The sequence below is a fragment of the Portunus trituberculatus genome, chromosome 2, assembly GCF_017591435.1.
Source record: "Portunus trituberculatus isolate SZX2019 chromosome 2, ASM1759143v1, whole genome shotgun sequence".
NCBI classification, from domain to species: domain Eukaryota; kingdom Metazoa; phylum Arthropoda; class Malacostraca; order Decapoda; family Portunidae; genus Portunus; species Portunus trituberculatus.
Window position 1 is genome coordinate 9,161,303 of NC_059256.1, and position 27,387 is coordinate 9,188,689.

Here is a 27,387-nt window from a genome sequence, read left to right on the forward strand (position 1 = left end):
ACCACACCAAAACTGTAGTAATGCATATCTGCACCTTGGCGGTTCCCCCCTCAACTATCCCTGGGTCCTCACCCCCTCCAAGTAGTTCGGTCAGCCAAGCTGCTCGGAATCACAGTGGACGATCAGCTGACATAGAAATTACAAGTTACTGCCACAGTGAGATGGGCAGCCCACAGACTCTACATGCTGCGCAGAATTAAGTCACTGGGCACACCAGCTGATGAGTTAAAGGGGATATACATCACCTTCATCCTGCCCAAACTTATGTATGCCTCACCAGTGTGGTCTTCCTCCCTCACCTGCACTCAACAGCAACAACTGGAAAATGTCCAAAAAGGGCCTGCAGAATCATACTTGGCCCTGCCTACACTGACTATGATCACGCCCTATCTACCCTCGATCTCCCCACACTGGCAACCAGACACCAAGCGGCCCTCGTCAAGATGGGTAGAGGCCTGCTGCGCCACTCACGGCTACGGCATCTCCTCCCCCCTGACGCGCCCCAGCCAATCCATGCCACACGACACACAAACGTGGTCATGCCACTCAAGGCCCCAAGAACTGACCGTTATCATCATAGTGCTATCCCTCCATGGTGCGAGCCATAAATAGCTAAGTTAAGGTTCTAATCTTGAATCTCCCTTAATCCCCATATGTACATCTTCATGTAATGCTATCCCCCATGGTGCGAACCATAAACAACCATAAACAGCTAAGTTAAGGTTCTAATCTTAAGTCTCCCTCAATCTCCATATGTACATTTTCAGCATGTATGTACTGCAATTACTAATAACTAATAAACCATATCATTAACATTTTACACACACACACACACACACACACACACACACACACACACACACTATTAGCTATCAGCACTCTCATTGTTATGGCCCTATATGCAACAGGGTGTGTGTGTGTGTGTGTGTGTGTGTGTGTGTGTGTGTGTGTGTGTGTGTGTGTGTGTGTGTGTGTGTGTGTGCTTATTGCTAGCGCCACTGACCACCACACTCTAGGAATCTTGGGCTGGTGTTCACAAACGCCCTGCTCTCTCACCACGCCTATTTTCCAAGACCACAGGAATAATAACTGAGGTGCTCGAGTGTGTCTTTGGTTAATAATGTAGAAATGTTATTAATTTGCCACTGGAACCATAAAAAAAAAACACCCTAAAATCCGTGTCACTTTAACTAGAACCTTTTGGAGAGTAGTGGAGGTGACTAGTAAAGATTGTTTATACAACAGCTCTCTCTCTCTCTCTCTCTCTCTCTCTCTCTCTTAAAGTCAATATGTTTATTTACTAGCTTTTAAAGAAAAATCTTAAACTTACAGTGTACATGTTGTGTAATGCTGCTGGGCCCGTTAAATTAATAGTTTTACAGGTCCCTATAAGATACTTTTCATTATTACTGAGCTAATATAGAAAGTTAATTACCACAACTTACAGCTTCTAACCTACTGAATATTAAGAACGAAAATGATGATAATAATGACCATAAAAATAAAAATCTTGATAATGAAAATAACAAAAATAAGTATGCAGTTTCTAATGTATTGATTAATAATAATAATAATAATAATAATAATAATAATAATAATAATAATAATAAAATAATAATAATAATAATGATAGCAGTAATAATGATAATAACAAAACTATAATAAAAGACAATGACAATTCAGTATCTATTTACCTGACGGAAGGCCAAAATCGGTACTCTACATTCAAGGAGTCAATACCTAGATTTACAAAGACTGTATAAATGTATCAATTATGGATATCCGTCAAAAAATAACTATGGATGTACGACAAAAACAATCTTATAGCAATAACGGAGTATACAGTATAATGAAATTCAGTCAATAACCTAATAATTGTTCTTCTTTTAATTGATTTTTGGAGTAACCTTATTTTCATGTTTTCTTAAGTCAAATAATAACTCTCTCTCTCTCTCTCTCTCTCTCTCTCTCTCTCTCTCTCTCTCTTCAGTTGTATCTACATTTTCGCATATGATTGGCCGCCGTGGTGGATATGTCCCGCCCCCTCTTACAGCCAGCCAATCACAGTTGTTGCCTTGCGTTGATTCTAATGAGTAGGCAGTTCAGGCAAGTAAAGGTGTCACACACACACACACACACACACACACACACACACACACACACACACACACACACACACACACACACACACACTGTTCACTTTCTGAGCTTTGATAATGACAAGGTGACACACAAAACACTTAGAAAGCTTGTTGAGTTTTTCTAGTAAGGTTTATGAGGCGGTAGATAAGAATGATAGTTATGACATTCTATACTTCGATTTCAGTAAAGCCTTTGACAACGTACCTCACCAGAGGCTCTTAAAAAAGGTTAAAGCACACGGTATAGAGGGTAGAATATTAGGCTGGATTAAAGCGTGGTTAGACGGCAGGCGACAAAGGGTAGTAATTAATGGATCGAACTCCGAGTGGGGAGAAGTAGTGGGGTGCCACAGGGCTCAGTTTTAGGGCCATTATTATTTCTAATATATATTAATGACTTGGATAGTGGAATTAACAGTGACATTAGTATATTTGCAAACGACACAAAGATAGGTAGATTAATTAGGTCCGATTCGGATGCCATAGCTTTGCAGGCAGACTTGGATAGGATGAAAGAATGGACAGATAAATGGCAAATGCAGTTCAATATTAACAAGTGCAGGATGTTGAGCTTGGGTAGAGATAATCCAAACAATAGGTACACAATAAATAACGTGCCACTAGGAAGTTCCGAGTATGAGAAAGATTTAGGAGTCATAGTTAGCTCCGATCTCGATACAAGGAAGCAATGTATTGAGGCCATGGCAGGAATAAGGCGAATAAAGTATTGGGATTCATTTTAAGAAGTGTTAAAAGCATAAGTCAAGAAGTAGTACTGAAATTCCATGCATTACAACTCCGCCTTCTCTGTTGAGCCGGGTGTGCTGACTATACTTCAGTACGCTGTTTGTGTGTGTGTGTGCGTGTGAGTGTGTGTGAGTACCTCCCTCGCTCCACACGATGTCTCCTCTCCTTTCTCTGCTTTTTTTCAATAAAGCAGAGAGAGAAAGAAGAGGTGTAGTGTATAAGGAGCGGTGGAGGCGCGGTGCGTGTGAAAGGAACAGCCTGGCAGTGTTCTGTTGTGCTTGAATGCACCAATGTTGTGAGAAGAACCGCCTGCTGCCCCTGATGCTGTAGCCTTGGCTTGTGCTATATAAGACTGTGTGTGTCTGTCTGTGTGTCCTGACCTGTATAAGACACGCTGTTTGTTTGTCTGCCGTGCCCAGCCATGGCTCTGCGCACCAGCTGTCTCCTGCCTCTCATCTTCATTGTGAGTTGTGTGTGTGTGTGTGTGTGTGTGTGTGTGTGTGTGTGTGTGTGTGTGTGTGATTCACTGTTTGATCTGCTGCAGTCTCTGACGAGACTGCAGCAGGAAATAATGAGCTCAGAACTCATTATTTCCGATCTTCGGATAGGCCTGAGACCAAGCACACACCACACACCGGGACAACAAGGTCACAACTCCTCGATTTACATCCCGTACCTACTCACTGCTAGGTGAACACTGAACAGTGAACAGTGAACACTGAACAGTGAACAGGGGCTACACGTGAAAGGAGACACACCTAAATATCTCCACCCGGCCGGGGAATCGAACCCCGGTCATCTGGCTTGTGAAGACAGCGCTCTAACCACTGAGCTACCGGGCCGTGTGTGTGTGTGTGTGTGTGTGTGTGTGTGTGTGTGTGTATACGTGTGTGTGTGTGTGTGTGTGTGTGTGTGTGTGTGTGTGTGTGTGTGTGTGTGTGTGTAATTCACCTCGGTCGTCTACTGGTCATCCAGCCAGTCTTCCCCATTACGGAGCGAGCTCAGAGCTCATAGACCGATCTTCGGGTAGGACTGAGACCACAACACACTCCACACACCGGGACAGCGAGGCCACAACCCCTCCAGTTACACCCCGTACCTATTTACTGCTGCCTCAACACACCCCACACATTAACACACCACAACACACTCCACACACCGGGACAGCGAGGCCACAACCCTCCAGTTACACCCTGTACCTATTTACTGCTGCCTCAACACACCCCACACATTAACACACCACAACACACTCCACACACCGGGACAGCGAGGCCACAACCCTCCAGTTACACCCCGTACCTATTTACTGCTGCCTCAACACACCTCACACATTAACACACCACAACACACTCCACACACCGGGACAGCGAGGCCACAACCCTCCAGTTACACCCTGTACCTATTTACTGCTGCCTCAACACACCCTACACATTAACACACCACAACACACTCCACACACCGGGACAGCGAGGCCACAACCCTCCAGTTACACCCTGTACCTATTTACTGCTGCCTCAACACACCCCACACATTAACACACCACAACACACTCCACACACCGGGACAGCGAGGCCACAATCCCTCCAGTTACACCTCGTACCTATTTACTGCTGCCTCAACACACCCCACACATTAACACACCACAACACACTCCACACACCGGGACAGCGAGGCCACAACCCCCCGAGTTACATCCCGTACCTATTTACTGCTAGGTGAACAGGGGCTACACATTAAGAGGCTTGCCCATTTGCCTTGCCGCCTCCGGGACTCGAACCCGGACCCTCTCGCGTGTGAGTCGAATGTGCTAACCACTACACTACGCGTGGTGGAGGTGCGGTGCATGTGAACAGGACAGCCTGGCAGTGTTTTGTTGTGCTTGAAGGCCCAAGGTTGTGAGAAGCACCGCCTGCTGCCCCTGATGCTGTAGTCTTGGCCTGTGCTATATAGGACTGGGTGTGTCCGTCTGTGTGTCCTGACCTATAGAGTACACCCTGTTTGTTTGTCTGCCGTGCACAGCCATGGCTCTGCGCGCCGGCTGTCTGCTGCCCCTCATCTTCATTGTGAGTTGAGTGTGTGTGTGTGTGTGTGATTCACTGTTTGATCTGCTGCAGTCTCTGACGAGACAGCCAGACGTTACCCTACGGAACGAGCTCAGAGCTCATTATTTCCGATCTTGGGATAGGTCTGAGACCAGGCACACACCACACACCGGGACAACAAGGTCACAACTCCTCGATTTACATCCCGTACCTACTCACTGCTAGGTGAACACCACCTACACGTGAAAGGAGACACACCCAAATATCTCCACCTGGCCGGGGAATCGAACCCCGGTCATCTGGCTTGTGAAGCCAGTGCTCTAACCACTGAGCTACCGGGCCGTGTGTGTGTGTGTGTGTGTGTGTAAAGTAAAGTAAAGTAAAGTAAATTTTATTGCCATAAATATACAAAATAAAGCTATTTATACTATTTACATAGTTGAGTAGGTTTAGCCTGTCAAGCCGAAGCTTCCCGACAGACATTTTTCTTTAATAGATATATGGAGCTGGATTGGATACCTAACCCTCCTTAACCCCTCCCCCCACAAAAAAAAAAAAAAAAAAAAAAAAAATCAATAATTACAATTATATTAATATAATCAACGATGTTAATAATGGGACAATAACAATATAATTTGATATTATATAATTAAAACAATAATAATAACAATTTAAAATTACAATATTTAAATCGATAAGAACAAACAACTACGGTGAATTACTTAATTTTACATCTGAATACTGTTATTAACAATTAAATGTGCTTTGAGGGATTTTCTAAACTGAGAATAGTTACCACTGTTAAAAATTTTTGATGTCCATTGGCAGAGAATTCCATACAGTTGGTCCGTAGCACAAAATGCTGTTTTTGAAAAGAGTTGTCCTGAACTGTGGGCAAGTAAGGTTAACATTATTTCTTCTGGTGTTGTGTGATGTAGTTATCATGTGGAAATATTCACTCCCATGTTGCTGAGTAAGGCATTTAAAGATGAATGATAAAAGGAAATTCTTATGAATATTTTTGAAAGTAAGGAATTTGTGTTCACGGATTACAATTTGAGTAGAATCAAACTTTTTCATATAAAACATACACCTAAAAATTTTATTCTGAGCTATTTGCAATTCATTTAAAAACGAGGGCCACGTACACGCCCACACGTGTGTGTGTGTGTGTGTGTGTGTGTGTGTGTGTGTGTGTGTGTGTGTTGAGTGTGTGTGTGTGTGTGTGTGTGTGTGTGTGTGTGTGTGTGTGTGTGTGTGTGTGTGTGTGTGTGTGTGTGTGTGTGTGTGTGTGTGTGTGTGTGTGTGTGTGTGTGTGTGTGTGTGTGTGTGTGTGTGTGTGTGTGTGTGTGTGTGTGTGTGTGTGTGTGTGTGTGTGTGTGTGTGTGTGTGTGTGTGTGTGTGTGTGTGTGTGTGTGTGTGTGTGTGTGTGTGTGTGTGTGTGTGTGTGTGTGTGTGTGTGTGTGTGTGTGTGTGTGTGACCCTAACCACTGTGTCCCCACCACCAGGCATCAGCAAGAGTCATCTTGGTGGATGCTGCATGCACACCTATACCAGACAGTACTTGTGGCAATGACCCAGCCATATTATGTGCTGGCTGTGACGCAGTCACTAAAGTGCCGAACCCTGAAGACTGCTACAGTTACTACATGTGCGATAGTGACGGCGTCTTCCTATTCGATGACCCTCTCCCCTGTCCAGATGGTCAGGTATTCGACACGACTGCCTGCAAGCTAGACGATGGCACATGCACTACTATATGTCCCAACACTGGTGGTGACGGGGGTTGCTTTTATACTTGTGAATGGTATGTGGACAGAATGATATCCGATCCATTTGACTGCAGTGTGTACCACCAATGTCGTGGTACAGACCCTGGGCCGGCAATGACGTGTCCTGCTGATGCACCGTACTTTGATGGGGAGAAGTGTGGTGTGGATGAGTCTGCTTGCTGCCACTGCCATCCCTACTGCTACCCTGGAGAAGTAGGCAAGAAGGTAGAGGACCCCACAGACTGCCGGAAGTTCTTCTACTGCTTAGAACCAGATGAAATACCGGTCATCCCTGGTGAGTGTAGGGATGGTGAGCACTTTGACATGCACGCAGGAGAGTGTAGCAGCACGGCGCCGTGCATGACGCTGTGCAGGAACGTGGTGGACGAGAACGGCTGCATCGACCCGTACACGTGCCAGGAGACAGGCTTCTTCCCCAAATGCAAGACACAGTGCCTGAGGGAATACTACCACTGTGTGGATGTCAATGATGACTACGCCCCGACGGAGACGTGCTCCGATGACCTTGTCTTCAACCCTGACACTCTGCAGTGCACCAAGACTGAGTCGTGTCCGTACAGTCACCAGTACGTGCCTCTTGGCCCTGTACCCGCCTAGCTGCTGCGGCGGCCGTGCACCTTCCTCAATAGACCGTGTTTCATTCTTTTCTACTTATGTAAAATGGTCACTGGATAACGGCAAAAGCAATCTAAACGACTATAAAAGACTTACTTTTCACTTTACTCTCTATGATATATAAGATATGAAGGTAAAAATGAATAATAATAAACATAAAAAAAAAAAGCAGAGAACAAGTGTCTTGAAACCTCTCTCGTGAAAGAATTCAGGTCATAGGTAGGTGAAAATAAAGAATCAGGCAAGGAGTTCCAGAGATTATTAGAGAAAGAGATGAATGACCGCGAGTACACGCTGACTCCTGCATTGGAGAGAGAGAGAGAGAGAGAGAGAGAGAGAGAGAGAGAGAGAGAGAGAGAGAGAGAGAGAGAGAGAGAGAGAGAGAGAGAGAGAGAGAGAGAGAGAGAGAGAGAGAGAGAGAGAGAGAGAGAGAGAGAGAGAGAGACCAAACTGTACACTTGCCCACTACACCACTGTATTAACCCACCACACAAAGCTGCTGCTAACTCTGTACAGGGGCATCATCCGCCCATGTATGGTGTGTGCCTCACATGTAGTTACTGCATAGTTGTTGGAAGGGGAGGGTTCCACTCACACCACCATCTTTAGACAGGATGGAATTAAAAGCTGTTCGTCTCATCAACTCCTCTCCTCTGATTGACTGTCTTGAGCGTTTCTCTCTCTCTCTCACCGCTGCAATGTTGCATCTCTTGCTATCTTCTACCGCTATTTTCATGCTAACTCCTCTTCTCATCTTGCTAACTGCATGCCTCTCCTCCTTTCTTCTCCCTCACCCTCGCTGCACACTTTCTTCTTCCTCTCACCATGCACTATTCTGTCAACATCTCTAATGCAAGAGTTAACCAGTAGTACTCTCAATTATTTATACTTTTCCCTGCTAATCTCTGGAACTCTCTGCCTGCTTCTGTATTTCCATCTATGCACCTTAACTCATCCGCAAAGGAGGTTTCAAGACATGTGTTCTCTCCCTTTTCTTTCTTCCTTTTACCTCTATATCTGAATGACATCTCATGGAAAGTGAAAATAAGTGAGCCTTTTTTGTTTAGATTCTTTCCCCTTGTCCACTGACACTCTCATATAAATAGCAAGAAAGATTGAAAGACGCTTTATTGAGGCAGATAGCGCCGCAGCAGCTAGGTGGGTACAGGGCTAAGAAGCACGTACTGGTGACTCTCTGAACTCTCTCTCTCTCTCTGCTTCTGTCTTTCCACCTACCTATGACCTAAACTACCTCCCAAATGCGGTTTCAAGACATTTTCTATATATTTATTTACTTTTACACTCGGCATCTTATGGGAAGTGAAAACAAGTGAGCTTTTTTTAATAGTTGTTTCTTTAGATTGGTGAATGACCTTCAATAAATAAAAAGGAAGAGTGAAACACTGTTTATTGAGACAGGTGGCACCGCAGCAGCTAGGCGGGTACAGGGCCACGAGGCACGTACTGGTGACTGTACGGACACGACTCAGTCTTGGTGCACTGCAGAGTGTCAGGGTTGAAGACAAGGTCATCGGAGCACGTCTCCGTCGGGGCGTAGTCATCATTGACCTCCACACAGTGGTAGTATTCCCTCAGGCACTGTGTCTTGCATTTGGGGAAGAAGCCTGTCTCCTGGCACGTGTACGGGTCGATGCAGCCGTTCTCGTCCACCACGTTCTTGCACAGCGTCATGCACGGCGCCGTGCTGCTACACTTCCTCGCGTGGGAGTCTAAGTGCTCACCATCTTCACACTCACTTTGGATCGTCGGTATCTTATATGCTCTGCTTTCCACAATAAGTACTTCCAACAGTCTGTAGGGTCCGCTACGGAAATATCTAGAATGGTTCGTCTGTATAGGTTTATCGCCGCATGTCGCATCTACCAAGATAACTCTTGCCAATGCCTGGCGGTGGGGACACAGTGGTTAGGGTCACACACACACACACACACACACACACACACACACACACACACACACACACACACACACACACACACACACACACCTCACAATGAAGGAGAGGTTGAGTTATTGTCTCTGTCCGTTCTTGTCTTTCTTTCTCTATTTGTTCTTTTCTTAATTATTTTTCTTGTTCTTTGGTTTATTTATATTTTTATCTTCTTCCTCTTTTTATTATTCTTTTTCCTTCGTTCCGAAAAAGGTTATATCTCTCACTAATGAATTCTACTACTACTACTACTACTACTACTACTACTACTACTACTACTACTATATTTCACTGCTATTACTGCTACTGCTACTACTACCGTGGTTTTCTCATACCTGCAGTAGTAGTAGTTGTAGTAGTGGTGGTGGTGGTGGTGGTGGTGGTGGTGGTGGGAAATACAGTGTAACAATCTTATCATGTATGAATTGAAGGGTGTGGGAAGGCGTGGATTTGCATCTGGTATCACTGCTTTGACACGTGATACACTCAACGTATTGTTTCTTTTACTTATTTAGTTATTTGTGTGTGTCATGTGTACAAATATTTTTTCTATTTCTTTGGAGAGAGAGAGAGAGAGAGAGAGAGAGAGAGAGAGAGAGAGAGAGAGAGAGAGAGAGAGAGAGAGAGAGAGAGAGAGAGAGAGAACTAATAATACAACAAATAGCAATAATAATGATGATACTACTACTACTACTATTACTACTACTCCTACTATATTATACTACTACTACTACTACTACTACTACTACTACTACTCCTACTACTACTACTCCTACTACTACGAATAATAATAATAATAATAATAATAATAATAATAATAATAATAATAATAATGATGATGATGATAATAACAATAATAATGATGTCATAGCAAGCATCATTCCTTCCTTCACACAGCTATACATTCTCATATCTATCTAATTATTGACACGGCTCCTAATATGGCATGGTCACGCCCACTCATATAGGCAACGACTGTGATTGGCTGGCCAGTGAGAGGAGGCGAGGTTTATCCACCACACCGACCAATCACGTGCCAGAATGTACATAAGATTGAGAGTGAGTGAGTGAGAGAGAGAGAGAGAGAGAGAGGGTGTATGAGTGTGGTGGAGGTGCGGTGCATGTGAACAGGACAGCCTGGCGGTGTTTTGTCGTGCTTGAAGGCACCAAGGTTGTGAGAAGCACCGCCTGCTGCCCCTGATGCTGTAGTCTTGGCCTGTGCTATATAGGACTGGGTGTGTCCGTCTGTGTGTCCTGACCTATAGAGTACACCGTTTGTTTGTCTGCCGTGCACAGCCATGGCTCTGCGCGCCTTCTGTCTCCTGCCCCTCATCTTCATTGTGAGTTGTGTGTGTGTGTGTGTGTGTGTGTGTGTTTGAGTGTGTTTGAGTGTGTGTGTGTGTGTGTGTGTGTGTGTGTGTGTGTGTGTGTGTGTGTGTGTGTGTGTGTGTGTGTGTGTGTGTGTGTGTGTGTGTGTGTGTGTGTGTGTGTGTGTGTGTGTGTGTGTGTGTGTGTGTGTGTGTGTGTGTGTGTGTGACCATAACCACTGTGTCCCCACCACCAGGTATCAGCAAGTTTATTGAGGCAGGTGGCGCCGCAGCAGCTAGGCGGGTACAGGGCCAAGAGGCACGTACTGGTGACTGTACGGACACGACTCACTCCTGGTGCACTGCAGAGTGTCAGGGTTGAAGACAAGGTCACCAGAGCACGTCTCCGTCGGGGCGTAGTCATCATTGACCTCCACACAGTGGTAGTATTCCCTCAGGCACTGTGTCTTGCATTTGGGGAAGAAGCCTGTCTCCTGGCACGTGTACGGGTCGATACAGCCTTTCTTGTCTACCACGTTCCTGCACAGCGTCATGCACGGCGCCGTGCTGTTACACTCTCCTGCGTGCATGTCAAAGTGCTCACCATCCCTACACTCACCAGGGATGACCGGTATTTCATCTGGTTCTTAGCAGTAGAAGAACTTCCGGCAGTCTGTGGGGTCCTCTACCTTCTTGCATACTTCTCTTATTGTTGCAGTAGGGATGGCAGTGGCAGCAAGCAGACTCATCCACACCACACTTCACCCCATCAAAGTACGGTGCATCAGCAGGACACGTCATAGCCAGCCCTGGCTCTGTGCCGGTACATTGGTGGCACAGATAGGCAAGCATGTGCCCTCGTCTGGCTTGCAGTTAAGCATCTGGAATATCTGACCGTCGGGCATGGGAGGGGGTTATCGTATAAGAAGCTGTTCTCATCCTTGCACACGTAGTAACTGCTGCAGTCAGAAGTACTCAGCACTCTTTCGCCTGGGGCACACTCAGCACAATTGGTCCCATCAACCGCACAAGGATCGGGTGTTGGGGGATCGCCGCATACAGCAACTACCAAGATGACTGTTGTCGATGCCTGGCGGTGGGGACACACTGGTTAGGGTGACACACACACACACACACACACACACACACACACACACACACACACACACACACACATATGAACACACACACACACACACACACACACACACACAACTCACAATGAAGAAGAGGGGCAGAAGGGTACAGTCGGCGCGTGCAGCCATGCGCTGTGCACTGCAGACAGACAAACAATGTGTACTATACAAGTGAGGACACACACACACACACACACACACACACACACACACACACACACACACACACACACACACACACACAGTCTTATGTAGCACAGACCAAGACCACAGCATCAGGGGCAGCAGGCGGTGCTTCTCACAACCTTTGTACCGTCAAGCACAACAAAATACCGCTAGGCTGTCTGTTCACACACACGCCGCCCCTCATACAGCCTCCCTCCTCTCTCTCTCTCTCTCTCTCTCTCTCTCTCTCTCTCTCTGTCTGTTACTACCCAATGAAAATTACGTTATTGAAAAAAAGCAGAGAAAGGAGAGGAGACATCGTGTGGATCAAGAGATGGAGGGAAGGACACACACACACACACACATACATCTCTACCAGTTCGCTACCAAGCTCCTCCACCACCCGCGCCACAGGAACCTGCTTCCCTCGATACCCCCTATGTTCTTGCTGGCCGGTGGTTTGCTCGTGGAAGTGAGGACAGTGCAGCCAGCATTGTCACTCCAACCACCACTCCGCTCACACCCAATCATTTCCTGCCGTCCACGTGGGGGGAGGGGAGACAACATTAGTGGCGCTGGTCCTGCGGCGACACAGCTCGCAATATCCTGCGTATACGCTTAGATCCTTTTTCAGAATGCATATCATGTCTCTAAAAAGGATAGTGAAAGGACTTTTATCATGTTTTTATGTGCTACTAGTTTAATGTCTCAAATTCGTGATTTCACACGTTCATCTACTCAAAGACTCTCATATACTATTGATGGACTAAGAGACATAGGAAAGACCAAAGCACTGGGTAGTTTGGCTGGTTTACTCTGTCCCAACTTGCTAAAAGAGATACGGCGACGTAAGCGTGGGAGGCCTGGTGGTCTGAAGCGGAGATTACATCGAGGAAGGTTAAACCATATCTGCCTTCAGTAGTCATGGGTAATGTACGGTCAATTCGCAACAAGTCTGATGAACTAGCAGCTAATGTTCGCTATCTTAATGTATTCAGGAATATATCTATTTTGTCTATTAAAGAAACCTGATTAACCAATAAAAATCCGGATGAACATGCATCCATAGACGGTTTTAGATTATAAGAGGTAATCGTAAATTAGAAAATGCACACAAAAAACGTGGGGGTGGACTTCGTGCATACATAAATAAGAAGTGGTGTCACTCGTGTACCAAGATCCTAGAATTACTGGTTACCAGTATTATCTCCAATACCACAGTTGAATACGCCAACGACTTGAATACTTTTTGTAATCGCTTTGACAGTCATGGTTTTACTGACGAGGTTTGCAATCTTAAACATATTTTATCTAAGAATGATCAATGCAACTTTTGTGTGTGGGAGTGACTCAGTTAATGTGTGTGTGTGTGTGTGTGTGTGTGTGTGTGTGTGTGTGTGTGTGTGTGTGTGTGTGTGTGTGTGTGTGTGTGTGTGTGTGTGTGTGTGTGTGTGTGTGTGTGTGTGTGTGCCTGGCAACTGGACCATTCACTTTTACTGGTTCAAAACGTGGGAAGCAAGCAATTTGTTATGAAGCGTGGCTGGGATGGACTATGATCATTGACTGATTGACAGACAAGCTGAATGTCTGACTGGCTAATTGACTGACTAACTGATTGGCTGACTGGCTGACTGACTGGCTTACTGAAGACTGTTTGAGTGTCTTGGTGAGGGTTTCATTTCCCAAGGGTGTGTATGGTTCACTGTCCGTGCAAGCCAAGCTCTACACTTCCCCGCCACAGCATTGTATTGACCCAGGAGACAAAGGTGCTGCCCAACACTTTACTGAGGCAGGTGGCGCCGCAGCAGCCAGGCGGGTACAGGGCCAGCGGGGAAGCTACTTGTAATTATAAGGACACGTCTCGTTCTTGATGCATGTCAGAGTGTCAGGGTTGAAGACAAGGTTATTGGGGCACGTCTCCGGCGTGGCGTAGTCGTCACTGACCTCCACACAGTGGTAGTATTCCCTCAGGCACTGTGTCTTGCATTTTGGGAAGTAGTCTATTTCCTGGCACGTGTACGGGTCGATGCAGCCGTTCTTGTCCACCACGTTCCTGCACAGCGTCATGCACGGCGCCGTGCTGCTACACTGCTTGACGTGCAAATCAAAGTGCTCTCCCTCTTTACACTCACCACCGTACATCGGTATCTCATGATTTCTTACGCACTCGAAGTACTTCCGGCAGTCTGTGGGGTCCTCTACGTACTTGCCTGCGTCATCAGCGTAGCAGTAGGGGCGGCAGTGGCAGCAGAGAGACTCATCCACATCACATTTCTCCCCATTAAAGTACGGTGCATCAGCAGGGCAAGTTATAGCCGGCCCAGGCTCTGTACCGGTACATTGGTGGTACACGCTGCAGTCAAATGGATCGGATATCTTTCTGCCATAATTCGCTTCACAGCTATAAAGGCAATTCCCGCCTTTGCCTGGCTTGCCGCAGATAAACGAGCATCTGCCGTCTATGACAATTTCTGTCAATCTCGTCGAATATATAACCGTCCGGGCAGGGGAGGGAGTCAATGAATAAGTAGCCGCCTTCACCATCGCACACATAGAAACTGGTGCAGTCATAAGGGTCCGACACGAGCTCATACTCACAGCCGGCACATGTTATGCCCGGGTCAGCCGTACAAGGGTCGCCTTCTGGTGGATCGCCGCATTTATGTGCATCAACCAAGATGACTCTTGCTGATGCCTGGCGGTGGGGACACAGTGGTTAGGGTCTCACACACACACATTTGTACACACACACACACACACAACTCACAATGAAGTTTTTTTTTTTTTAAGGTGGGGAAAGAAAACAAGAAAGCTAGCTAAAGAAAAAGTGGGTGAGAAGAGAAGTGGTGAAAGAAAGTTAGAAGAGAGATAGGTTGTGGGCTTAACCACACTGCTTTTTTTGTCATACTTTTGTATTTTCTATTGTGTTTAATTCTTTAGTCTGCACAGGTTTGGAGAGAGAGAGAGAGAGAGAGTCGTATTCCCTTTTTTTTTCCGGTAAGATTCCCCAAGAGACGCATCTAATCCCTAAAATTTTAGACTGAACAGTGCTGTGGCAGCTAAAGCAATATGTTAATTTATATTTACTTTTGTTCCCTAGAAATTCATATTAGGTTAATTGAAAAACCTAAAGTTTAGCAACTTGCCATTCTCATCAGTAAAATTAGTTTAGTGATAAATGCACAGATACTTATGCAGAAAGTATACATAATAAAAGATTGCATGTGGTTGTGATCAACAGGAGAATGAAAAAGACAAGAAGTATAAAAGTAAAAGAGTAATGTAGTTGTTTCCTTGGTTTGGCAATGTCCTCCTGCGAAGTCCTTCTATGATGCCCAAGGATACTGCAACATCTGTAAAGACTAAAGGATTAAATTTGTCAAGTTATAATAGCCTCCACTTCGGGGGTGGCTATAACCTCACTAGTTTTTGGGAACCACTTGTGTTTTGTATTTTGGTGAGTTGTTAAAAAATTGTAATGTTCCGGCTCTGAGCATCTGACATTTTCCCATACTCTGCATGCCTTATTGTGAGTGGAAATATTTAGTGGAGTTATATTATATCTTATATGAAGTTCCTCAGCTGTAGGCCTGTCACCCTCATTATGATTTATAAATTTTAATGCTTTATTTAGCACTGATTGCAATTTTTTATTTGTTACTGCCGCTGAACATAAAGGAATTGGAGGGTATTTTAAAATTGGTATGAGTTGTGTTTTTACCAACAACGTTTTTAATTTTGGTGTTAAACTAGTAAATCTTCTCAATTTACTTAGTACGGCATTCCCTTTATTTTTCAAAATAGTACAATGTCCTCCTATACCAGTATGTTTTAAATTAAGGCCCAGAAACTTTCCTTCCTTACTAATATTTATTTCCTTATTATTTATTATGATTGGTTTAGTTTTATATTGTGCAATTGGGATAATTTTGAATTTCTCTTCATTGGTTTAATTTTCCACATCTTTTCATATCTGTTAATCTGATTTATTTTGCGCTCTACTTTTAGTTTCATCATTGACTTCGATTTACTTGGCGAAGTTATTACTTGGGTAATGTCGTCAGCAAACATTGTTGTTAAGCAACCATGACTAGCTTGAGGTAGATCATTTGTATATAAAGTATACAAGGTGGGCGACAATACACTACCTTGAGGAACTCCACTTAATAAATTTATGATGTTACTATTGTGTTTTCCTAGTTGTATTTTTGCTGTTCTATTATTTAAAAAGTTACACAATGATTTTTCAAGTATTAATGACAGTCCAAGTTGTAGCAATTTATATTTAAGGCCATTGTGCCAGACTTTATCGAAAGCTATGGCAACGTCACGTAAAACTACATATACTTGTTCTTTATTTGCAAGTGCATTTGCCACAGTTTTGTATGTTGTTGTAATAGCAGTATGAGTTCCCTTGTATGGCCTGAAACCATGCTGTCAATCTTTGATTACATTATTTTCTGAGAGAAATGTTGTAAGCCTTGCTAGAATTATCCTTTCATAAAGTTTTCCCGCAACTTCAAGCAGTGAAATTGGTCTATAATTTATCGGATTGATTGGTGATTTATCTTGTTTTGGTATGAATTTAATTATTGCATTTTTGAAAATTAGAGGAAAATAACCAGTACTATAACACGCATTGTATATATTTTTTAGTTCAGTGCAATTTTCAAGCATTACTTTACTTATTTTTGATACTCCAGGAGCTTTATTTTTAATTCTCTTTATAATTCCTCTAATTTCCTCAGTTGTTACTTTCCTAGTATGAATGTTTTGGTTATCAAGTCTGCTCATGTCAACTCTCTGAAAAAATCTAGTCCTGTCATCATTTACATTCATATATGCATCTATATGATTTGAGTGCTGGATGTCATAATTTTGCTCTTCCTCTACTGTGATTTTAAATACCTCTTTCCACTTCTTTTCAAACAAATCACATTTCTCTTTATCAGTATAATATTTGTTTCCCTCTGAATCTTTCATGTAACTAGTATAAGTCTTGTTACTACCTTTTAGTGTTTTTATTTTCCTCCAAAACTCTTTATTGTCTTTGCTGTAATTTATTATATTTTTTATCTTTTCTTCCCAATTTTTATTTTGTGATTCCTTGCATTTCTCTCTTAGTTCTGTTCTTATCCTTATATATTCTCTGTAGTTATTATAAGTCCATCCATTTCTTAAGGCAGCTATTTTATACTCACTAAATTGTCTCTCTAGATTTTTTATTTCATCAGTATATTTTAATTGACTTATTCGTTTAAAGTTACTTTTAGGAATTGCTTTATCCATTGCTTTACTAAATTATTTTATCCATTTATTCATTTCATCTTCTAGTATATCTGTATTGCTATAATTCAAATTAGTTATAGTAATTTCATCATCAATTGTTTTTCTGAACATATCCCAACCTGTATAGCATTGTATAGCCTTGCTAATGCTATACAGGTCAGGACACACACACACTCTTATATAGCACAGGCCAAGACCACAGCAACAGGAGGTAGCGGGCGGCACTTCTTGCTGCCTAGGTACACTCAAGCACACACGCCGCCCCTCCACCTCCCGTCAACACGTGCACCCTACCCACCACCCTCTCTCTCTCTCTCTCGCTTTCTTTATTTCAATCTTCTTGTCTTTTTTGTTTTACAATTTGCTCTCTCAGGCACTCGAACTCAGGACAACAAACACTTGACAAGCCCCCAACCACTGCGCCAGAGAAGAGGAGGAGGAGGAGGAGAAATACTAATAATTTTACCCCCACCCCCCTCTCTCACCATCACAACAAACACCTCCCCCACAACAATTATTAACCCTTCCCCCACCCCCCTTTATCTTGTGGGAAGCAATGCAGCAGCTCTTGTTACCACCCACCCCACTTTTTATCCTTTAATACTCAGAAAGCGAGAGAGAGAGAGAGAGAGAGAGAGAGAGAGAGAGAGAGAGAGAGAGAGAGAGAGAGAGAGAGAGAGAGAGAGAGAGAGAGAGAGAGAGAGAGAGAGAGAGAGAGAGAGAGATAAACGAGGAGTATGGAGTTTATTTCAAGTCAATGCACTCAAAAATTCTATTATTTTATTTTAGACTCAGAGAAATAAATCAGAAATGAACAATAAAACAAGAATCACTCGTTGCATTTTATTTTCACCCATAAAGCAACACCAAAAACACTCTTATTTATTTTTATTTCACTTAAAAACACACTAAAACACTCTTAACCTTTAATGCAAACCTCCGAAAACACCTCAAATTATTCTTAATCCTTTAAAAACAAACCAAAAACATTTATTTCATTCAAAAACACGCCAAAACACTCTTAATCTTTACAACAAACCCAGAAAACACAACAAATTATTCTGCATAGCTTATTTTGAATCATAAAACACATTAAAATACTATTCTTAATATTATTCCAACCCAGAAAATCACCAAGCAGTAATTCTTAACACCATTACAATTCTCATTATACAATGAAATATTTCTTAAAACTTTATTATGACTCAGGAAACACACAAAACCACCGCCACTTTATTATTACTGGAAAAACACACCAGGACCACTTCACACTTAATATTGACTAAAAAAATAAGAAAATGAATCAAAAAATAAATAAGATAAAAAATGCAATAAAACATTACAAATTCACTATCATTAAAAAATAATAATAATAAATAAAAAAACATCAAAACCAATTCACACTTCACATTAACTAAAATTAAAAGAAATACATTATTACTTTATTATTACTGAATGTTGTAAACTTAATGAAGCATTCGAGGCTTCATACGTTTTACTGTTTTATTCGAGTTACTTTTGTTGTTTTCAAGCTAGCTGACAATTGTAACACCTGTGAACTTTGGCTCAGTCAAGCTCCAGCCATGTAGGCGGATACACCTTTGTCGCTCAGCTCTAATACACCGCACCTGTCGCTGCCTGGTTTTTGTTTCGCCCTGCTGAAGCTATTACATTGGCGACGAGGATTACCAAGCAACATGGCAACCATTGGCAAACTCAAAGAGTTTAATCAAGATACTGAAGTATGGACTCAGTACGTAGAGCGATTGGAACATTTCTTCGTGGCCAACGACATAGAAGAAGAGAAGAAAAAAAAATCCACGCTGTTGGCCGTGTGCGGGGCAAAAACCTACGAGCTGATTCGGTCCCTGTGCCTCCCAGATAAGGCAGCCGACAAGTCCTACAAGGAATTGAAAACACTCTTGGAGAATCACATGTGCCCGAAGCCATCTGTCATCATGAAACGCTTCAAATTCAACTCTCGTTTCAAACTACAGAGTGAGTCTGTGTCAACCTTTATCGCTGATCTTCGGAAATTAGCAGAGTATTGTGAATATGGAGACCAGCTGACTGACATGCTTCGAGACAGACTGGTTTGTGGAATCGACGATAGAAAAATACAAGCAAGATTATTGGCTGACGGGAACTTGGACTTTAAGAAGGCAGAAGCAACGGCACTGGCTATGGAGGCAGCAGCGAGGGACACTCAAGACCTACAGCTGGCGGGGGAGCAGCGAGGAAACCACGTGAATAGGATTACTGAGCGACGCGATGAGGAAAGGAGCGAGGACACTCAGGGAAGGCGGTTTGCACCTCGGCGGCAGTGTTTCAGGTGTGGGGGTCAACATATGGATCCAGACTGTCGTTTTCGCGCTCTACCTGCTACGTATGCAAGAAGGTGGGGCACTTGGCAAGGGTGTGTCGGAGCAAGAGTAACAAGAACAATAAGATGCATAAGATCGAGCATGGTGCCAGTAATGACAGTGAAGACTGTTGTGTGGAGGAATATGCTATGTATACAGTGAGTAAGTCTCGCGATCCACCTGTTGTTGTTCACCCAAGGTTAAACAAAGTTATGGTGCCCATGGAAATAGATACCGGTGCTGCAGTGTCAGTCTTGAATAAGGAAACGTACGAGGAAAGTTGGAAAGGAAAATCAAAACCTGTGTTGAAAGTTTCTGAAGTGGTGTTGCGCACGTACAGTGGTAGTATGTTGAAAGTACTCGGGGAAGTGGAGGTGGAGGTGGAGTATGGTAACCAGCTAGAGACTCTGCCGTTGGTGGTAGTTGATGGAGACGGCCCTAATTTGTTGGGACGTAACTGGCTACGGAAAATAAAGTTGGACTGGGGTGCGGTTTATAATTGTAGCACGGACTGTGATAATGTCATTCGAAAATTTGATAAAGTTTTCAAGGATGAACTGGGTCTCATCAAGAGCACTAATGCAGTTTTCTACGTGGATAAGGAAGCCTCACCCAGATTCTTCAAGGCTCGTCCACTTCCCTACGCCTTGAAAGAGAAAGTGGAGTTCGAGCTGGAACGACTTTTGAAGCAAGGTGTGATTGAACCTGTGCAGTTTTCGGAGTGGGCGGCGCCTATCGTCCCCATAGTGAAGGTGGATAATTCCATACGCATTTGTGGTGATTATAAGTTGACCGTAAACAGAGTTTGCAAAGTGGACAGTTACCCAATTCCAAAAATAGAGGACTTGTTAGCTAATTTGGCGGGAGGAAAGACTTTTTCAAAGTTGGACCTTTCGCACGCTTATTCACAACTACCACTTGATGAGGAGTCAAAGAAATTTGTGACAATTAACACCCACAAGGGTCTGTTTCGTTATAACAGACTACCATATGGTGTATCTTCTGCTCCTGGAATTTTCCAAAGAGTCATGGAAAATTTACTTCAAGGTATTCCCCATGTAGTTGTATATTTAGATGATATCTTGGTAACCGGGAAAACGGATAAGGAGCACCTTAGTAACCTGACGGAAGTTTTGAGGCGTATGGACAAGGCAGGCGTAAGACTGAAATTGAAGAAGTGTATTTTCCAGGCACCAGAGGTTAATTATTTAGGACACAAAATAAATGCAGAGGGACTACACCCACGGATGAAAAAGTTAAAGCTATTGTCAATGCTCCTACACCTAGCAACACCACGGAGCTTAAGTCATATCTAGGACTTGTGAATTATTATGGCAGATTTATCCTAACCTATGTACTGTGTTTGCACCATTATACAGATTGTTGCAAAAAGAAGTCAAGTGGCAGTGGGGGCACAACGAGCAGCGAGCGCTGTCCCTGTCTAAGCAGCTGTTAGGGAGCTCCCGAGTACTGGTGCACTACGACAGCAGCAAGTCGCTCTTGCTCACCTGTGACGCCTCTTCACACGGCCTGGGAGCAGTACTTTCACATCGTCTGGAGTCGGGAGAAGAGAGACCGATTGCATTTGCTTCAAGGACATTGGGGTCGGCTGAACGCAAGTATGCGCAAATTGAGAAAGAGGGACTAGCTGTTATTTTTGGAGTAAAAAAGTTTCATAATTACTTGTATGGCCGTCATTTTGAGATTATTTCTGACCATCATCCACTCAAGAGTTTATTCAATGAGAGTCGCCCCGTTCCTGTGATGGCTTCAAGTCGTATTCAGCGTTGGGCCTTGACTTTATCTGCATATGATTACACTATCACCCACAAACCAGGGAAGTATATAACCAATGCGGATGCTTTGAGTCGTCTTCCTCTTCCTGAAGCTCCTAAGGATACGCCGGTGCCAGGGGACGTTGTGTGTGTGCTGGAGAGGCAGGACAGGACGACAGTAACAGCGAAGGACATCAGGCGGTGGACGGAGCGAGACCCTATACTGTCTATAGTCAGGAGGAACGTTCAGTACGGGTGGCCTGAAAACGTCACCGTGGAAGCACAAAAACCCTTCTTTAGAAGGAAGTGGGAGTTAAGTGTGCAGGATGGAGTAATATTATGGGGATCAAGGGTGGTGGTACCAGAGGTAGCAAGGAAGAGAGTGCTAGCAGAACTTCATGAGACACACCCAGGGACGTCACGCATGAAAAGCATTGCACGTAGCTATGTTTGGTGGCCAAATATGGATTATGATATAGAGACTGTAGTTCAGCAGTGTGCACAGTGTCAGCAGTTGAGGAATCTACCTCCCGACGCCCCTTTGCAGCCTTGGGAATGGCCAGAGAAGCCGTGGTCCAGATTACATCTAGATTATGCAGGGCCATTTATGGGCAAGATGTTTCTGGTGGTAATTGATGCACATTCTAAGTGGATTGATGTTCACGCCACAAATTCGGCTACTTCATCTGCTACCATTGAAAAATTACAAGTTACTTTTGCGTCACAAGGTTTACCCGAGATTGTAGTGACGGATAATGGCACGAACTTCTGCAGTGAGGAATTTGAAACATTTCTAAAACAAAATGGCATCGTTCATATCAAAACCTCCCCTTATCACCCAGCTTCCAACGGATTAGCAGAAAAGGCAGTGCAGACTTTGAAAAGGGCCATGACAAAAGAGACAGCGGGTTCCTTAGAGTCGCGATTAATGAAATTTTTATTACGTTATCGGGTCACACCACACACTACCACAGGGGTTTCGCCGGCGGAACTTTTAGTGGGAAGGAAATTAAGAACTTGTCTGGACCTATTAATGCCAGGGATAAGTCAGAGAGTATTAAGGAAACAGGAAATGCAGAAAAATTATCATGATAGGAAGGCACACCCGAGAGAACTGGGAGTAGGGGATAAGGTGTATGTTATCAATTTTAGTCCAGGTGCAAAGTGGTTACCTGGAGTAATTATTCAACAATCTGGTCCAGTTTCATTTAAGGTGAAATTGCTGGATGGACGAACGGTGCGACGTCATCTGGACTACGTAAGAAGAAGAGATAGACTGGATGAAGAGGAGGGCAACGCGGATGATTTATCTCCACCAGTTGTGGACATCGTGAATTCAGCATCGGGAGCCAGTGAACAAGGTTCGGAACCATCTAGTTCCGTGCCACCCCTAACTGTTTCGGGACGCTCGAATGACTGGCCACCATATAGTACAGGAGAAGTCAAGGAACCTGTTTTGGCACACCCGAACAATGTGCCAACTCAAGTTTGGGAACAACAGCCCGGGCATGGATCGAAGCCCCGACAGCCAGCGCTGGAGCAACCCTCGGGGGAGGTGGCATGTCGTCGGTCAGAGAGACTTCGCAAGGAACCAGATCGTCTGCAGATCACTTGGGATTAATCTGTCTCATATTCTTGTTTTATTGGGTGTTCGTTTGCATTCAGTTTTTAGTTTGCATGTTTTATGTTTTATGTTGAAGTAGAGTTTAATTCCATGTGTAAGGATAAAGTTGCTAGTTATCTTAATATGAATAGTTTAGATGTTTCATGTTTTATTCAGTTTGATTTTAAAGGGGAAGGAGTGTTGTAAACTTAATGAAGCATTCGAGGCTTCATACGTTTTACTGTTTTATTCGAGTTACTTTCGTTGTTTCAAGCTAGCTGACAATTGTAACACCTGTGAACTTTGGCTCAGTCAAGCTCCAGCCATGTAGGCAGATACACCTTTGTCGCTCAGCTCTAATACACCGCACCTGTCGCTGCCTGGTTTTTGTTTCGCCCTGCTGAAGCTATTACACTGAATAAACACACCAAAACCACTGAACATTCCATAACTGACTGAAGAAACCACTGCCACTTTATTATTATTAAATCACACACACTAGAATCACTTAACACTTTATATTGACTAAAGAAAAAGAAAAAAAAAAAGCATTACCACTTCTTCAATGGGTTCTGATGCCTTCAATAGTGTTCCATAGTGTTTGCTTTGGTGTTTGGTCTCAATTCTTGTCTCTCTGGATGTCCTGTTGACTGTGTGTGGGAGTGACTGAGTTCAGGTGTGTGTCTGGTGTGTGTGTGTGTGTGTGTGTGTGTGTGTGTGTGTGTGTGTGTGTGTGTGTGTGTGTGTGTGTGTGTGTGTGTGTACAAGGCAATTAGGCAATTCACCTTTACTGGTTCAAGATGTCGGGAGCAAGCGATTTGTTATGAGGCGTGGCTGGGAAGGACCGTGATCACTGACTGACTGGCTGACTGAGAGGCTGAATGTGACTGATTGACTGACTGATTGGCTGAATGACTGACTGGCTGATTGACTGACTGACTGATTGACTAACTTTCTTATAGACTGACTGATTGACTGGCTTACTGAGGACTGTTTGAGAGCGTATTGGTGAGGGTTTCATCTCCCGAGGTTGTGTGTGGCTCACTGTCCGTGCAAGCCAAGCTGTACACTTCCCCGCCACAGCATTGTATTGACCCAGGAGACAAAGGTGCTGCCCAACACTTTATTGAGGTGGTGACGCCGCAGCAGCCAGGCGGGTACAGGGCCAGTGGGGAAGCTACTGGGTATAAGGACAGGCTTCGTTCTTGATACACGTCAGAGTGTCGGGGTTGAAGACAAGGTTATTGGGGCACGTCTCCGGCGTGGCGTAATCGTCACTGACCTCCACACAGTGGTAGTATTCCCTCAGGCACTGTGTCTTGCATATGGGGAAGTAGCCTAATTCCTGGCACGTGTACGGGTCGATGCAGCCGTTCTCGTCCACCACGTTCCTGCACAGCGTCATGCACGGCGCCGTGCTGCTACACTTCCTCGCGCGGGAGTCAAAGGTCTCACCATCTCTACACTCACTTTGGAACGGCGGCATCTCATGCTCCGCTGTACACACGAAGTATTTCCGGCAGTCTGTGGGGTCCTGTACGTACTTGCCTGCAACGTCTCCGGCGTAGCAGTAGGGGCGGCAACGGCAGCAAGCAGACTCATCCACACCACACTTGTCCCCAGTAAAGTACGGTGCATCAGCAGGACACGTTGTAGCCGGCTCAGGCTCCGTACTGGTACATTGGTAGAACACGCTGCAGTCAAATGGATCGGCTATCTTTTTACTCTGATCCCCATTACAGGTATAAAAGCAGTCTCCGCCGCCACCTGGAAGGTTGCAGTTAAGCGAGCATTTGCCGTCTGGCTTGCACACCAATTCTTTCTCGTCGAATGTATCACCGTCCGGGCAGGGGAGGGGGTCAGGGACTAAAAGGTTGGTGGCATCCTTGCACAGGTAGTAACTGGTGCAATCAAAAGGGTTCGGCACTTGAGAGACTGTGCCACAGTCGGCACATAATGTGGCTACATCATCCGTACAAGTAGTGGGTGATAGAATGCCGCATTCCGCATCTACAAAGATGACTCTTGCCAATGCCTGGTGGTGGGGACACAATGATTAGAGTGACACACACACACACACACACACACACACACACACACACACACACACACACACACACACACACAACTCACAATGAAGAGTGGGAGGAGGAGACAGCCGGCACGAGGAGCCATGGCTGTGCACGACAGACAGACGAACAACGTGTACTATACAGGTCACGACACACTCACAAACAGATACACACACAGTCTTATATAGCACAGGCCGAGACCACAGCATCAGGGGCAGCAGGCGATGCTTCTCACAACCTTGGTGCCTTCAAGCACAAAACACTGCCAGGCTGTCCCGTTCACACACACGCCGCCCCTCCACCTTTCCCCCCCCTTTCTCTCTCTCTCTCTCTCTCTCTCTCTCTCTCTCTCTCTCTCTCTCTCTCTCTCTCTCTCTCTCCGTTACTACGCTTTGAAAATTCTGTGTTGTGGAAAGAAAGCAGAGGAATGAGAGAAGAAGTCGCGTGAAGGGAGGAAGGGATGACACACACACACACACACACACACACACACACACACACACACACACACACACACACACACACACACACACACACCACGTAGCGAAAGAGGTCAGCACGCCTGGCTCAACATAAAAGGCACAGGGGGGTTGAAGTGCCTGGACGCAGGGAGGCACATGGGCGAGCCTGTTACTGTGCAGTGTTCACCCAGGAGCACCAGCAGCAGCAGCAGCAGCAGCAGCAGCAGCAAAATCAGCAGCAGCAGCAGCAGCAGCACACACCGGATGTAATACGAGGAGTGGTGGCCTCGCTGTCCCGTTGTGTGTCTATAGTCTCAGTCCTACCCGAAGATAGGCCAGTATTCGAACTCTGAGCTTATTCCTTAGGGACCAACTGGCTGGCTGACCGCCAGACGACTGTATATAATTGGCACAAACACACACACACACACATGATGTTCTATTAACTAACAAGGTTCTCAAGGCTTCGAGGAATAGAAACGCTTTGCTCTCTCACCACGACTGTTTTCCAAGGCCACAGAGATGACTGGCAGAGTTGTCAAGAGTGTTTCTCCGGATAATAAAGTAGAAATGTTGTTGCTCAACACTAAAGCAGTAGAAACACCCTAAACATCCGTGCCACTTCAACTACACAGCCTTTGGAAAGTTCCGGAGGTGTATAGTTATTGTCCAGCTCTCTCTCTCTCTCTCTCTCTCTCTCTCTCTCTCTCTCTCTCTCTCTCTCCCAGCCAAGCGTCAACTTTTCAACTGAGCTTCTAAAAATCACTCAATACCATTCGATCGTCTGTATATTGTCTGTAAAGTCCAGATGTTATAATAGTTGTGAGTTGTGAGGAACCCGCCCGCAGCGCCATCGGTCATGTCCTTGGTAGTCAGACGGGACTTATGAGTGTTTTATCGTGACCAAGGCGGTGTGAGATCTCAGCATCCTCCACGGGCGCCACTGGACCACCGAAGGAAAACCAGTTACTAATACTGGCTGCTCCAGGTGACCAAGACACGGACACAACTTTGTGACAACACTGTGGCAATTCTCTGCTGTGTTAAACTATCTATAGGACACAAGATGACCAAGACACAGACACAACAGAGCCAGGCTGCTGGGCGGAGCGGACAACAAGCGAAGAACACTATCTCAACCCAGGAACTGTTTGTAACGCCACTGGAACATGCAAACGAGAGGACCAATCAACAGGGAACTACCGATGAACAATCCACTGTTCCAACCCCATCAAGACCACCTTCGGACCTTCCCATTCACGCTGGTACTATACCTTCAGACGTATTGGCTCTCATCACTGGTGACACCTCCACTATCTCAGAGGAAGGTAAAACTATTGTGAACACTATAATCAAAGCAATACAGTTAATCACTAACCTGAAAGATGAAAAAATAGTTTAACTGCAATGCAAGCCATGTAAGTGAACTGGAGAACAGAATAACGGAGCTTGAAAATGAAGTGGACGAAGTGAACCAGTACGAGAGAAGGAACACCGTAATTGTTAGCGGTCCAAATTTACCAAAAGAGGAACAAAACGAAAATAGTGTAGATGTAGTGGTGAGATCAATCAGAGAAAATCTTCACATAAATATAAATAACTCTGACATAAATGTTGTTCATAGACAGGAACAAACAAATCACAGAACGATTCGAGACCAATCATTGTTAAACTCCAGAGTAGACAAACCAAATACACCATTATGAATGCTTGCGTAACAGTTAAGCCTAACCTATACATTAATGAAAGCCTGACCACAAAACGCCGATCACTGTTTAAGATAGTGTGGAACATAACAAAACAACACACAGAAAAATTCCAGCAATGCTTTACAAATGATGGTGAAATTGTTGTAAAGTTAAAACATTCGAATCGCAAACACATCCTAACATCTGACGCAACTTTAGATAATTACCAAATATTAAAA

At 44.5% G+C, this 27,387-nt stretch overlaps 4 protein-coding genes across 5 annotated transcripts; 2 read left to right on the forward strand and 2 right to left on the reverse strand.

Annotated features, from left to right (window-relative positions):
• The first annotated feature begins 3,267 nt into the window (after window positions 1-3,267).
• LOC123504986 lies at window positions 3,268-7,472 on the forward strand. 2 transcript variants are annotated; one of them, XM_045255978.1, is made up of 2 exons: window positions 3,268-3,351; window positions 6,439-7,472. In XM_045255978.1, exons 1-2 carry the CDS (start codon window positions 3,310-3,312, stop codon window positions 7,318-7,320), a joined length of 924 nt encoding a protein of 307 aa, XP_045111913.1. In that variant the 5' UTR covers window positions 3,268-3,309; the 3' UTR covers window positions 7,321-7,472. The 2 variants fall into 2 exon arrangements, with proteins under 2 accessions (XP_045111913.1, XP_045111922.1); XM_045255987.1 differs by lacking the exon at window positions 3,268-3,351 and adding an exon at window positions 4,856-4,951.
• A 1,076-nt stretch (window positions 7,473-8,548) lies between these two features.
• LOC123505010 lies at window positions 8,549-11,938 on the reverse strand. Its single transcript, XM_045256021.1, has 2 exons — window positions 11,817-11,938; window positions 8,549-9,243 (listed from the first exon to the last, which is right to left on the reverse strand). The coding sequence occupies exons 1-2, from the start codon at window positions 11,859-11,861 to the stop codon at window positions 8,773-8,775; spliced, it is 516 nt and encodes a 171-aa protein (XP_045111956.1). The 5' UTR covers window positions 11,862-11,938; the 3' UTR covers window positions 8,549-8,772.
• On the forward strand, window positions 10,520-11,772 carry LOC123505001. The gene is made up of 2 exons (XM_045256012.1): window positions 10,520-10,629; window positions 10,854-11,772. Exons 1-2 carry the CDS (start codon window positions 10,588-10,590, stop codon window positions 11,397-11,399), a joined length of 588 nt encoding a protein of 195 aa, XP_045111947.1. The 5' UTR covers window positions 10,520-10,587; the 3' UTR covers window positions 11,400-11,772.
• A 1,690-nt stretch (window positions 11,939-13,628) lies between the features above and the next one.
• Window positions 13,629-25,178, reverse strand: LOC123504996. Its single transcript, XM_045256001.1, has 3 exons — window positions 25,061-25,178; window positions 24,109-24,962; window positions 13,629-13,737 (listed from the first exon to the last, which is right to left on the reverse strand). Exons 1-3 carry the CDS (start codon window positions 25,100-25,102, stop codon window positions 13,734-13,736), a joined length of 900 nt encoding a protein of 299 aa, XP_045111936.1. The 5' UTR covers window positions 25,103-25,178; the 3' UTR covers window positions 13,629-13,733.
• Window positions 25,179-27,387: the final 2,209 nt, after the last annotated feature.